The following is a 13,919-nucleotide window of genomic DNA, read 5'->3' on the forward strand; positions in this document are numbered from 1 at the left end:
ATCTGGGTTTGGAAAGAGGCCGTTCAAGCAGCAAAGAGACGGAAGAGTTGAATGCCAAGAAATCAGTGTGTTTTGGTCAACACAGCTCACCTGGGAACGTGACAGTTTAGTTCAGCAGCAGCAGCAGAACTGCCTCTTCAGAACTTGTCCTGTCCAGGAATTAACCCAGTCAAATGCCAGCCTTGGCACATAGTCACCCTAACGGTGTGTCTTTTCTGAAACGTAACAAGCCAATTGGGAAAATGACCTTGGAAGCAAACTTGATTGATTTTTCAAAGAAAACAAGAACTCCTGTGAAAATTTACCTGAAGTCTATTAAAGCCATCCTCTAAAGCAGCTAGTAAGAGAAACTAGACTAGATTGGGGTCCCATTTTGCAAAAAGCCTTTAATTTGTTTTCCCACATTTTGGGCCTCTTTTCTCTTCATTTTTCCCATCAGGTTGCTTAATTAAGCGACAAACTGGATGATGAGGGGCTGTAACTCACTGCTGTTTTTCTCCTGTTGATGCCAAGTGCATCTTTATGTTCCTTCCCGCCTCCAATTATGTATTTTGTAATAATAAACTATCTTATAGTTCATCTTAAAGTTCATTCAATCAAGATAGTGATTGAAAGAATGAATAGAGGTTCCTCCAGGTTTTGTGGTTAAACACAATAGCAAGTTTTGCCAGAAGTTCAGTACCTGAGTTCAGACTTAGTAATGATGAGACCTCAAGCCTCTGTTTTCTCATCTGTAAAATGGGAATAAATAAACCTGCTCCACTTATTGAGGAAAGATAAAAGAGTGCTTTATATGTCACCATCCACATGTTAAGTATTAATAAGATAATAACTATCATCATTGTGACCAAGAAGATTATTTACCCTAAGACTCAAAGACAGTTTACATCTGCCATGCAAATTCTTTATCTACAAGTTCCTCTTCTCTCTCCTCTCTCCATTTCCACAGACATGCGTAAGAACAGCATCTCAGAGTTATGGAAAAGGGTGGCCATTCTTTTCCACTTCCCAGAGAGGAAGAAAAAATATTTTCTGACTGTTAAAAACATATTGTAACTGTCAAATGTACTTATGAGCAGCAATCAAAATTGTAAGTTATAATCAGAGTTTTCCTTTTGTTCAGTGACAATGTAAAAAACATCACAAATTTTACATGAAGATGGAAAAGAAAGAAAAGAGCATGAGTACTGAAAGACTTTGTATGGTGATGGCCTTGCCCAAGGGTTAAACGAAGCACCCACGGGTTAACACATAATGATGGTTATTGTGCTTTTGGTGCCTGTTGAGAAGGGCACTGTGGAAGGAAATGGCAAACCACTCCAATATTCTTGCCTGGAAAGTTCCACAGATAGAGGAGTCCGGCAGGCTACAGTCCGTGGGGTCGCAAAAAATCGGACGCCATGGAGCAAATTTCAGCAGAGAGGGGCACATTTTAGGTCTGCTGCGTCTCTGTAACCTGGTACCTTTTGTAAAGTCAACCATATTTCTTCTGCCTCTCCTCTTCACACCACGACAAGAGCCTCCTTCCTTCCTACCTTTTTATCAGTGATTTCCATTACCGGATTGAGGGTCTTCCCTGCTCTTATGTGTGAATGATGAAACGTTATGCATTTGACATGAACTACAAGAAAAAGAGAGAGGCTGAGATGCCCTCCTGCCCAGAACAAACCTTTCATGGGGTGGCAAGGGGAGGAGCAGTGAGAAGTTCTTTTCTCTTTTCTGATTGTAAAACTCTTTCTCTTTCAAAACTCAGGTGACCGTGACAGATGGTGGCTTCTCCCCGAAACAGTCGACCATCTGGGTGGTGGTTCAGATTCTGGATGAAAATGACAACAAGCCTCAGTTCCCAGAGAAGGTCTACCAGATCAAGCTGCCAGAACGTGACCGGAAGAAGCGGGGAGAGCCCATCTACAGGGCTTTTGCATTCGACAAAGACGAGGGACCCAACGCTGAGATCTCCTACAGTATCGTGGATGGAAATGATGACGGGAGGTTCTTCATTGACCCCAAAACTGGCATGGTCTCTTCCAGAAAGCAGTTTACAGCAGGGAGTTATGACATTCTCACGGTAAGATTTTTCTGAACCTCAATAACATTAATGAGGGGGAGGAAGTTATTTTCTTGTTCATATATATGTTTTAAGCAAAAACAAAAAGGTCTCTGGGCCCAAAAGTGCAGCCACATAAACATGGAAGGCTCCTTTCTGTTGCAGTGACGTTCCTAAATAAGGAGGCCATTTCCTCCATTTCCAGTACACAGCCTGCTCCGTCACTTACTCACTTACACTTTCTGTAGCCCCAGATCATTTCAAGGTACTGAGCACAGATGTAAGCTGCGGAGAGGAGAGCAGCAGAATAACATAACCTGCCTGCCTCTCAACATGTCCTGAAGACATCCCAATGAAAACAACTCTTGTAATGTTGACAATGTGATAGAACATGAATTTAACTGTAGAAATTGAGGGACACAAATCATATCTAGGCTTATTCTGCAAAGAGTGAAAAATCTGAAGTAAAAAATGACATTTTCATTGTTAGAAAGTCAAAAATAAAAACAAGTATGAGCACCATCTCAAATAAAGACTTAATCGATTAATACCATGCCTAAGGCACCAGCCTGCTCCCCCACCCCAGCCACTTTAGACAGGTAGCAGCTGTGCCTGAAAGGGGACTGGCCAGCCTCCCCAGTGGCGGGCACTTTCAGGGCCAACAGCTGCAGAGTTAGCGCCACAGTCTTCCCCACTGTGTATGGTCAGTGCTTTGTTATTTTAAAGGACGGTCTGAGTCCATTTAATTTTTATGCCTATGGACTGGACTTGGGCTCCATTCCCTGCTCAGTAGTGTATTCAGAAGAGTGAACAGAGAAAAGAAAATAACTTAAAAACCAGTCCTGTTTCCACCATCAGCAGCTCTGATGTAACAGGTGCTACGGCAGTTGTCTGAGACTTGCCAGTGGAAATCTTTGAGGACCGGGTGGATTACAGTGGATACTGTTGGTACCCTGCCCAGATCCCCTTTATCAGGCTGCTCCAGCCTTCCCCCAACTGCTGTGAGTGTTGACTGCTAAGGGCTCAAAGCTGATTCCTTCTTCATAGAGTCATCCTTGGCCACGCTTCTCAGCCAAGATGATCTATACACCTACACTAGCCCAGCAGCCCACAGCCAATTCCTAACTGACACCAGATATAAAAGCCCAACCTCCTTGCCTCCAGGTGGATCCAACTCAGTAGTACAGTGAATGATTCAGAGCTCCCTTTGGGATCAGGCTGAGGTTAAACTTCAACTGAGACCACATCCTTGTTTACCATCCTCCTCTGTCTATCCTGCTCTCTTCACTCCCTTTCTCATGGGAACACTTCCTCTTGAAATCATTTGTACTCACATCCCTGTCTCAGACTCTGCTCCTGGGAAACCCAACCTAAGGTATCTTCAAGGGCCCTTCCTCTCACAGAAACTGGGGGAAAGTGATCATGCATGAACACAGCACTAGGGAGCTATGAGTTGTCACTGTTTTTAAAGGCTACAACTATTAGCAATGCATCTGGAAATGGTATTATTAATGTGATAGTTTACAATCCTTTTTTATTTTGGTTTTTAAATTTTCTATCACTGATGGTTTGCTTGTTAAACTTAACTGCAAACCACCCCCGACCCCCTCCAATACACACACACATTTAAGCCCAGGACAGCATAGCAGTTAACCCTGCATATCTGGGCAAGGAAACATGCTTTTCTCAGCCCTTATATCAAACCAAAGAGAAGAGTCATTAAAACACCCCCTTCCTCACTCCACTGCCTTGAGGGGCCCACGTTTCCACTGAGAGAGATCTCCTTCACTCCTTCAGGGTTGGCTTAACCAGAGGGCCTCTGAGATGAATTTTGCAAGGCTGATGCCTTTCCCCTGCCTCCTCCCATCTCCCTCTTGGAATCCCATGTGACAATTCTATGTGACAATGACAATGCATTTGTTCCCTTTTCAACACTACCACCACAGCTATAAGAAATCAAAGCAGCTCTTCTTACTCTTGTAGCTGTCATTCGTGTCCATCCAGCGCTAAAATCTGCAAGTGCACCATTTGTTTTTCAAGTTTTCCACATCTGCAAGGTTGGCAGTGATTCAAAACACCTCTGGCAAACGTGCTCTGGGGCCCCATGTGTCCGAGTTGCTTCCCACAGCCCCTGAGCCGATTGTCCTCAGATCGCTCTCCGCATCTTCCCCTTGCCAACCCTGTCGTGAGGGTGGACTCTGAGCCCCGCAGCATACTAGTGACAGATGCAGGCTTCCGCCAGGACCCAGGCTCTGAAACAGCTCTCTGTCTTCTCCGTGTGTGAGTAGATCAAGGCTGTGGACAACGGGCGCCCTCAGAAGTCCTCCACGGCCCGCCTCCACATCGAATGGATTAAGAAACCGCCTCCGTCACCTGTACCATTGACCTTCGATGAGCCATTCTACAACTTCACAGTCATGGAGAATGACCGAGTCACCGAGATTGTCGGGGTGGTGTCTGTGCAGCCAGCTAACACCCTTCTGTGGTTTGACATTGTTGGTAAGTTTGAGTCCCCCAGGGCAGTATTGGGCAACATAATCGCTGACTGTTCAGAGCAACTAGCAAAAAAGAAAAAAGACAATAACAATAACAACAACAAAAACACTTAAAGATTATGCTAAGATTAAAAGATGTATAGTGCTGGAATGCAAAAGAGCCAGTAAAATGAATAGTCGACCTGTGCTTTCGTTCCGAGTTCTGTAGCTAAGCTGAACCGAAAGTGCTCTCTGGCTGGAGTTTCCATAGTATGTTATTTACTGCGATCTTAATGTCTTTCTGTGTGTCATTTAAATTCTATTGTCACACTTGGCTAATCTCATTTCTAAATGTATTGATGGTACTAGACTTGCTGTCCTTCATTTCTCTCTTTTTCTTCACCTTTTTTCTGCATTCTGTTCTTTTTTTTTTTTTTTTCTGCTCCCGACTACCCTGCTTCAAGGTGGCAAGCATGCTCGAGAGATGTTCTATATTCTACAGACAGCTTGTGGGCAGAACTGTTCAACAGAAGGTACCCTTAGTGCAAACACATTTGCTAAAATACAGCTATCCAATCTGCCTTTTACGGGTTTTTTTTTTCTTTTTAAGCAAATTAAATTACATCTTTCATAACTGCCTGTGACAGGCTGAAGTGCAGCCCACAGATTTCATACATGCCTCTAACAGCGACTGCATTACTCATATCCAATGACTCCTTTGTTTGAGGTTCGGTGGGGTTTGTATTTGGGGTGGAGGGGGAGTTGTTCTGATTTCTTTAGAGAAACTTTTTTCTCTGCTTTTGAGGTATGTGGGTTTTTTGTTGTTTTGATCTTTTTGTAGGTTAGTTTACCTGGGCCTTTTTACAATTGAAAAGTAAATTCAAATAGATCCCAGCCCCTCAGTTTTGTAGGAGTGCCATTCGTAGACCCAAAAGCCCCACCAGGAGAGTCCCGGGCTGCTGTCCACAATAGGAAGGACAGGAAATGGAGCCTAGATATATAGCCAGCAAGAGCTTCCTGTGAGAGCCAAATACAAAAAGCAGATGGACGCAGGCAGGATAGACCTTAAAAGCCAACCTTTAAATTCCTTGAAAGAAAGCAAGCAAGCGCACCAGGCTGCAAAAAGAGAGGGCAAAATTGCCCCTTCACCACCCGGCAGGGAGAGGCGGCGGAGAGGAAATAAGTGCTGAGGACCAGGAATCCAGGCGAAGGCAAGTGTGCACGCCAGCTGAAGTGGGTCTGACGCTGGTCCAGCTGAAGCTGACTTCCCACGGTCCTCCGTGGGAGGTGGTGACTCCGGAGAGCTGGTCTGGGGGAATCATTTCCTTCACGTGTCACTGCTTGGATAGGATGGGCAGGAACCTGCCTCTCTTCCCAGGAATGATGGGGTCTTGGGAAAGCATTTAGAACGTTCCACATCTGTTTTAATGAAGCACAGAAAAAGAATGAATGCCCCATGTCCCCCAAATGAAACATCAGTAGAGGGTCCCCTGAACTTCCCCCAAAGAAAAGGCTTGTTTTCTACCTATTTCATTTTCTATAATGCTGGTAGACCAGCTTTCTTTCCCTTAATGGGCATCGATCACACCATCCCTGTGCATGACCATCGTCATTCCCAACTTTCCACTCTGTCTTCATTTCCACTTAGCGCCTTTGAAATGGTACCTCTTCTGATCCGTGGAAGATCTCTCTGCTCCTCCATCCTCTCAGTCGTTTTCTCACACCCCAGGCATCTCTTGGTAGTTCCTTCACCCATGCCTCCTGTCAGGGTCACAGAAGACACATCTCAATTTCAGCGTGTCTCCAGTGCAATCATGACTTCTTTTCAGTAATTCAAGGGAGAGTGCAGTGGACAGCCAAAGGCTGAGGCTCCTGCTGCACTGTCCTGAGCCGTGGGAGGACTTGCCCTTTGCCATCAGTGACCACTTCGTCTCCATCCCTCTCCGACACTCCAGTCTGCAGGCGCCTCTATGGCCTCACAGCACTGCTTCTCTGCCTTGCATGATGCGTGCATACAGCCTCTTGATATGCGGCACATCCCGCCCACCCCAGGATGCCCTTGCGTACACTCCTCTTCAGAAATCTCACAAGCACACCTTTCTCTGATTCTCAGTCTGACCGGCCACCTGACACGTTATGCAAGTCGTTTTTGCAACTCCTTAGCATGCCTGCCTGTGTGTGTATGATTGTGTATAGGAAAGCATGCCTAACAATGCTGCGTGTAACCTGACTTGCATGAATTCCATTCAGCAGTATTAGTGCTGGCGTACATGTTCATGGTGTTTATCCTGGCTCCAATCTTAACCCTTAAGGTCAAGGTCTTTGTGTCCTCACCCCTTCTTCCTGCCATTGCTTTTGTTGATCTCCACCCAGGGTGAGTGGGATAATGATGCCAGCTGATGGAGATGCCCCAGGCAGCCCATGTGTTAACCCCACTGATGCCTCCTCAGACCCGTCCAGAGTCACTGTGACCTTCCACTGTATTCTCAGCCTCAGCAACCACAGCACCTTTGGCCAAAAGAGAACTGGTCCAAGAAGAGATGGGCAGTTGACAGACCAGAATCCTCCCAGGAAGGAGTCCCTTTAGGCTGCTCCAAATCATATCTAGGAATCATGATCAGAAACATGGCATCCATTTTCCTGTTTCTCCATCTTTATTCCTAAATCTGTGCTCCTTTTACAGAATCTTTCCAGTTTTAGTGCTCAGATACTTCTCTTAATGGGCTTCCCAGGCAGCTCAGTGGTTAAGAATCTGTCTGCCAATGCAGGAGACTTGGGAGACACAGGTTTGATCCCTGGGTCAGGAAGATCCCTGGAGTAGGAAATGGCAACTCACTCCAGTTTTGTTGTCTGAAGAATTCCATAGACAGAGGAGCCTGGCAGGCTACAGTCCATGGGGTCACAAAGAGTCAGACATGACTGAGCATGCATACATGCACTTCTCTTAATATAGACCTACTAGGTTGTCCCTCTAGTCTAGGTGCTTCCATCACAGATTTCACTATGTATCTGTTAACATCCAGTCAAGCTTCTCCTGCAAATTAAATTTACTGGGCGAGATGCCCAAACAGAACTTGATTTTATTTCCATCCCTGCATCCAGCCAGCCTCTTGAAATGTCAACTCTTTAAGTCATGGAGAAAGTACAAACTTTTCCCCAGGTGCTGGCTGTGTTCAGAATAGATATGGATCCCCCTTCCACCAAATCCGCCCTTTGAAAATTTTTTCTGATCTCAGAGAGCTATATTTTTCCAACCTGCTGACAACATCTTTTCCTCTTCTCTAAAAACCTATTGTTTCCTTTATCATATTCAGATGTTTCATTCTTTCAAGATTTCTTGTTTATTTGTCCTTGGCCCCCAATACTCTCCTCTGTCTTCTTTTCTTCTTCCTTACCCAAGTATCTTTCTTGGCTAAGCTAACATCAAGGAGAGATAAGGGAAAGGGCTTCTCAATGCCTAAGAAACTTAGCAGTGTGCTTTAGCTGGATAGACACCTATACACACACTCACGGTTACAGACCATACCTCCTCCCAGCCTAACAGAGCTTACAGATGCTCTAACTGATGAACTCACGTTAAATAAGCAGAAATAGTGTTCCAGCATGCCTTTTACCCTGAGAGTATTGTCTCCTTATTTCCATATTCCCAATCTCCCTGATTCTTGTTTAACTGCATTTCTTTTCCTTCTACTATCATATGAATTCACAAAAGCCGTATAGAGAGCAAGATTTTGTTCCCAAGCCGGGACCCCTGCATCAAGGACCTGCCAGATACTTTCTTGTGCCTCCAAAGGCTTACAGCATCACAGAGCTAGACTCTCTTCAGCTTCCAGAGACAGAAGCCCACTTGTAACCAGGTTAAGAAAGCTGTAATTAAAAGGAAACGTGATAGAGTTCAGCTGTTCTGTGTTTAAACAGCCCATGGCATGGCGTATTCCTTCCCTGTGCTAAAAGGGAGAGAAGGCGGAAGGGACAAAGCTCGCCCACAGTCCTTTGCGGCTTGCTCACGAATCTTCACACTTCTCAGGAGACTGTGATTTCAGTTCGGCAGCACCTTGATTTGCATTCTCTCTGATGTGCACGCAGTCTGGTTCACAGTTCAGTCCCTGTCTCTTTGTCCCACTGACAAATATTTGTATTATAAAGACCACCATGACTACATATGCCAAACGATTCCTCTTTACTTCCAGTCTGATGGGAGATACTACCACCCACTTTTCTAGCTTTTTCCCTGACTTAGACTAGGATAACTGTTTTTCTGGTAGGCAGTAAACACTTAACCTATCTCTGTTTACTTGCCTCACCTAATGTGTAGAGAAAAGCTGTTCTTTGAAAATAATCCCCTGATGGCATAAAGTGGCATGTGGGTCCAGCTCAGCTGAAACACATTTCTGTGTTTCTGTTGCAGAAGCGTGAAGACAGCCTGGGTCCTTAGTCTGTCATTGCTTTCTGAGGAATCTGGTTTCTTGACTGCTTCTGTCTTGCAAGCTTAGACCTGTCCTTCTAGAACCTCATCCAAGATGGGGCCATCCCCTATTAGGGTTCCATCAAGTGCGTGTGTGCTTAATCATGTCCCGGCTCTTCGTAACCCCATGGGCTGTAGCCTGCCGGGCTCCTCTGCCCATGGGATTTCCCAGGCCAGAATACTGGAGTGGGTTGCCATTTCCTCCTCTAGGGAATCTTCCCGACCCAGGGATTGATGCTGTGTCTCCTGCATTGGCAGGTGGATTCTTTACTACTGAGCCACCGGGGAAGCCCGAGGGTTCCATCAAGTAGGCAAGTTAAACTCTTTGATGGCACCCTGACTAGCATTAACCTCTCTAGGTCTTCTGTAACTCAGTATCCACATTTCTTAATCACAGAACTCTCCCCTACCCCTCCCAAGAGGGCTGTCCCATTTCTAATATAGCTCTCCCTCCATCAGGGCGACACTTGCTCATAGTCATCAGTGACATCATTTCTTCTCACTGGATCCCCAACAAGTCTCTTTTTTCTCCATAGCAACCATGTGGTCCATAGGAAAACACCTGAAGAAACTTTAGGAAAATAATAAAAATCTTAAAACTACTTCAGATATTACTGTAAGAAAATGAATTTTAAATCAGATTCTAGAAGGGATTTTCCTTCCTACCACTGTTTCTAACCTCCAGCCTGCTTCTCCTGCCTCCTATGTAAGCATCCGTTTTAGCCCGGTACTGTGCTTTCTTCCTTCCAAGGCAGACAGTTATTCATGATCAAACCGCAGAAATAGTGTGTAGTATTTTCCCTCAAGTTCGGTGTGCATGCTGAACTTGAATGAACAGCTTGCAAACGACTCCCGTAATTCACTGAGATTCTGCGGCTCAGTGTTTGGGAAGCTTCTCCCATAGCTCATCCCCCTTGATTGATTTTGAAATTTTGGTTGGTAGTGTTACCATTGTAAGTAAGGGTAGATTGGAATCAGAGCTAGGGGAGGGGTCCGGAAGCTTTTCTAAAGGGAAAGCTGTGAGATAGTCACCGCTGGGTCTCGAAATGGAGAGACGGTGATTCTTTAAAGGAAAGCTTAACTGGTTCATGGCCCAACACCCTGCTACCCCGCACATTCCAGCAGTAGCTGCTGGCTCCAAGTATTTTCATTCCCATCCCATTTTTTGAAGCTTTTTTGGGACCTTCCGACTTTTGATGTTTAAACTCTAGAATCCGGTGGAGAGGCAGCACACCTCTGTTTACGCCTTTGCACCTGTCTTGACCGAAAATGGTCAAAGAGAAATGACCCCTGACATGAATTCTCTGTTATGTGGGCTGTTCACAACCTCGCTTACAACCATCTCTGCCGCACGCCCCTGCAACGCTCAGGCTGTGGCTTCTCTTAATCCCCACGTTGTTGAATCAGCCCGGCTGGCGGTGTCTCCCCCTCCCCACCCTATGCCGAGCCCAGCGCTGCCGCCCCAGCACACTCTGGCTTTGCATGTTGTTACTGGCTCTGAGGAAGCACATCTTCTTTAAACGGGCGCTGCTAGTGAAAGCAGACTCATTCCATCTGATAGGCTCACGCCAGATGAATTGGACATGGGATCCGACGAAATGAAATCACCTTTCAGCCTAGAAGGGAGCCTGAGAAATGAGGCCTGGGGGAGAGACAGTTGTTCATGAAATGGGAGGCCTAAGTGGTAGGCTGTGAAATTGCGGGAGGGTTGATGGTGAACTGCTGGTCTAGATTCTGTGTCCCTTGTCAGAAATTCACTGTAAAACTCAGGGGTGATTTGGGGAACCTGGTTTTACATGAAATCTTGATTTCACTAGAAGCACAAGCCTTAGAAGTGAGCATCAGAGGCTGCTAGCCTTATTGATGGATGGAGAGATACTCACAGGGTTTCTCCAGCTCATTGTGATCTGCTTTCTCCTTGTCCATCTCCCCTGCTACTTTCAAGGTTTCTGGTCTAGAGTATTTGAAACAACAAAGGTGAATGGGGGAGATATACACAGACATGCACGCACACGCAGGAAGAGAGGGAACTGTAAAAAATCACCCCCACATTGAGCAGAACCCCCTGTGCGCTGCTCAGGGTTTGATAATAACCAAAATGGGGAAAGAGTTTGAAAAAGAATAGACACATGTGTATGTATAACTGAATCACTTTGCCGTACACCTGAAACTAACATAGCATTGTTAATCAATTACACTCCAATGTAAAATAAAGTTTTTTAAACTACCATAAAAGTAATCAAAAATGTTTTTTGATACAAAAAAAAAAAAGACTAATAATGCAGACAATCTATATGCCATATGTAAAATATGTAAATTTTATGCCACTAAGCATAATGATGATGTATTTCTGCATAGGGAGGGCCCCGAGGAAAATGTGGGTTTGAGGCTTCATCCCACTGAAGCAGTAACTGAAACTGGAAGACATTGCTTGCATAGTCTCTAAATTTCATTTTTATTTGTCTTTGGAGCAAACCAAAGTTTTATTTGCAGAGCTTCCATTTTACATTGACCTACAAATTTTCACCTTCTAAAATAACTGGCCCACTCTTAACCCCCACCCCCCAAAATCATGGTCCTTGGATTTTAAAAAAGTAAAAATCTTAGTAAGAAGGCATTCCAAAGATGATTTTTTAATGTGGTTTAAAATATGACTTAATACCCACCAGAAATAGCTTGAGAAGCTGCTTTCTCATCTTCCCTTCTACACAGTCTGAGGCTATTTTTCATCTTTCTTTTGAAAGTTTCCATGGCAAAGTTTTTTTCAGAATATACCACTTGATAGCAAATGACTTTTCTTTGCTCATTAGAATGGTTATTCAAGACACTTGAATCAGCCATACATTTCATTTCATGTGGTTATCAACATGAAACATTCCCTTTGAAAGAGGCATGGTGACCTAAGGCTTGCTTCTCTTTCAGCCTAGATCTCCTCCCCTTTCTCTTTATCCTGTTCTTCAAAAGACATTTTTTTTTGACTTAACATTTAGTATTTCTCAGTAAATCAATTAAAGATATTAATTGGAAGATGAGTCTCTTTTAAAATGAAATTTTTGTAAAAATATATCATCTCCAAGCAATTCTCTGGTACCCCATATCTTCATAGCTTTAATTAAATGTCAAGGGCAATTATGTTCTCTCTAGCAATTAAAGAATCTTAAGTGTATATGGCAGCTGCAAGCAATAAGTATTTGAAATATATATGACAAGTTTTTTTGTAAGTACACCACATTATTTATTTCATGTCATTATACATCAAATTCTAGTAATTCACATAAAATCCTTCTTTCCCTTAACTCATCTGCCCATTTCTAATTGTAGTATTATAGAAATTGTATATAACATTGTTCATTGATCAGCAAAATGAAATGCAGAAAACAGAAGCCAAGATTTCCTTTCTAAAATATGAAATTCAGTAAACACATTGCCCTATGTGCTATAGTTAAATAAAATTACTGCCCAGGAACAAAATTAATTGACATAGTGAAATTTCAAGCTAGCATAAATAGAACTTGTGAACATTGACTGATACTTAATTAAAATTGTTCTAGCATTTCTACCAATATCTTTTCTCTCCCTTAAAAAAGATCTTTCATTTTGAAAAAGATCATAAACCACACTTTGGTTCACAGAGATGAAAACATCTACAGTAATTTCAACAAAGTCTATATTGTCTTAAGCACATTAGTCATAGATTATAGATTACACCTGGTCCAATGGTAGAAAGTAAAGTTTCATAAACTTTCATGTAAAATATTTTATCAGTTGTTCCATAGCTGATGTTCCCCTCTCATTCTTTCCAGATTTCATTTTGTAAATCTCCTGTAAACTTTCTACTTTGGGCAGAGAAAGATAACTCACACTGTCAAGATGGCAAAAAAAAAAAAAATTTTTTTCTATAAATATCCCAACTTACAGATAGAGAATTTTTAATATGAAATCCAATTTTGTTGCTTTTCCATATTTTCTAGTATTTATAACTTCATTTCTGACATTAAATTGAGGGAATCTGAACTCTAACAACCACATGTTTACCATCAATCCTGGTACAGATTTCAAAGTGCCTACTCATTTTTGTTAATAATGATTGGACTGTTTGTTTACTTAGAATTTAATCTACTTTGGAAATGTAAAGGGTCCACAAATTCCTAGCCCAGAAGCCACAAAGGGTTGAATGGGACTTTAGCTTTCTAAATATTTTATGTGGTCAATTTATGTTTTACTGCTCTAACATTAGTGCTGAGGGGATTTTTGGCAATATATTTCTTGGTGACATTTGTTATGCATTGTAGAGGCTGTGTTTTGAAATAGAGTTAAGTTAGAAAATAAAGGATTCATTTGAGAAGTACAAATTGAGCCACAGGGGTGCCTGTCCAGAAAAAGCGTTTCTGTATCTGAGCTCCCTTTAAGACTATATGCCTCAGTACGTGTAATAACTTCTCAGATGTGCTAATTTCATGTTGTTTCTGTGAACTCGTCAGGGGGCAATTTTGACAGCTCTTTTGACGCAGAGAAGGGTGTTGGGACCATTGTCATTGCAAAACCTTTGGATGCAGAGCAGAGGTCCATCTATAATATGAGTGTGGAAGTCACCGACGGGACAAATGTTGCTGTCACTCAGGTAAGATATCAACTTATTAAACAGTGAGAATGCTGAGAAATCTGCTAAAGTCCGAGATGCAAGCAACTAAAATATATGTTGAAGTAGTAAATTATGTCCATGGATATTTAGTGTCTTAAGAAAAAAAAACAATTTGCAAGAACAACCTAGACAGAGGATTGTATTAACAGTACAGTTAAATCCCCCTACATACAAATGAGTTCCGTTCCAAGAGCATGTTCACAAGTCCAATTTGTTTGTAAGTTCAACAAAGTTAACCTAGGTACCCAACTAACAGTCGGCTATATAGTGTGTGTTAGTCACTCAGTCATG

The 13,919-nt window shown here is 43.1% G+C and overlaps 1 protein-coding gene across 10 annotated transcripts in view; it reads left to right on the forward strand.

Moving 5' to 3' along the window:
* The window catches only part of FAT3 (FAT atypical cadherin 3), a 761,607-nt gene that overhangs the window by 594,499 nt on the left and 153,189 nt on the right, over nucleotides 1-13,919 (forward strand). For all 10 annotated transcript variants that reach the window (XM_043451894.1, XM_043451899.1, XM_043451900.1 and 7 more), the window contains 3 exons: nucleotides 1,754-2,068; nucleotides 4,336-4,546; nucleotides 13,468-13,607. In XM_043451894.1, coding sequence (XP_043307829.1) covers nucleotides 1,754-2,068; nucleotides 4,336-4,546; nucleotides 13,468-13,607 — 666 coding nt within the window. The remainder of the gene's footprint in view (nucleotides 1-1,753; nucleotides 2,069-4,335; nucleotides 4,547-13,467; nucleotides 13,608-13,919) is intronic.

Source organism: Cervus canadensis, chromosome 29 (assembly GCF_019320065.1).
Source record: "Cervus canadensis isolate Bull #8, Minnesota chromosome 29, ASM1932006v1, whole genome shotgun sequence".
Taxonomy (NCBI): Eukaryota; Metazoa; Chordata; class Mammalia; order Artiodactyla; family Cervidae; genus Cervus; species Cervus canadensis.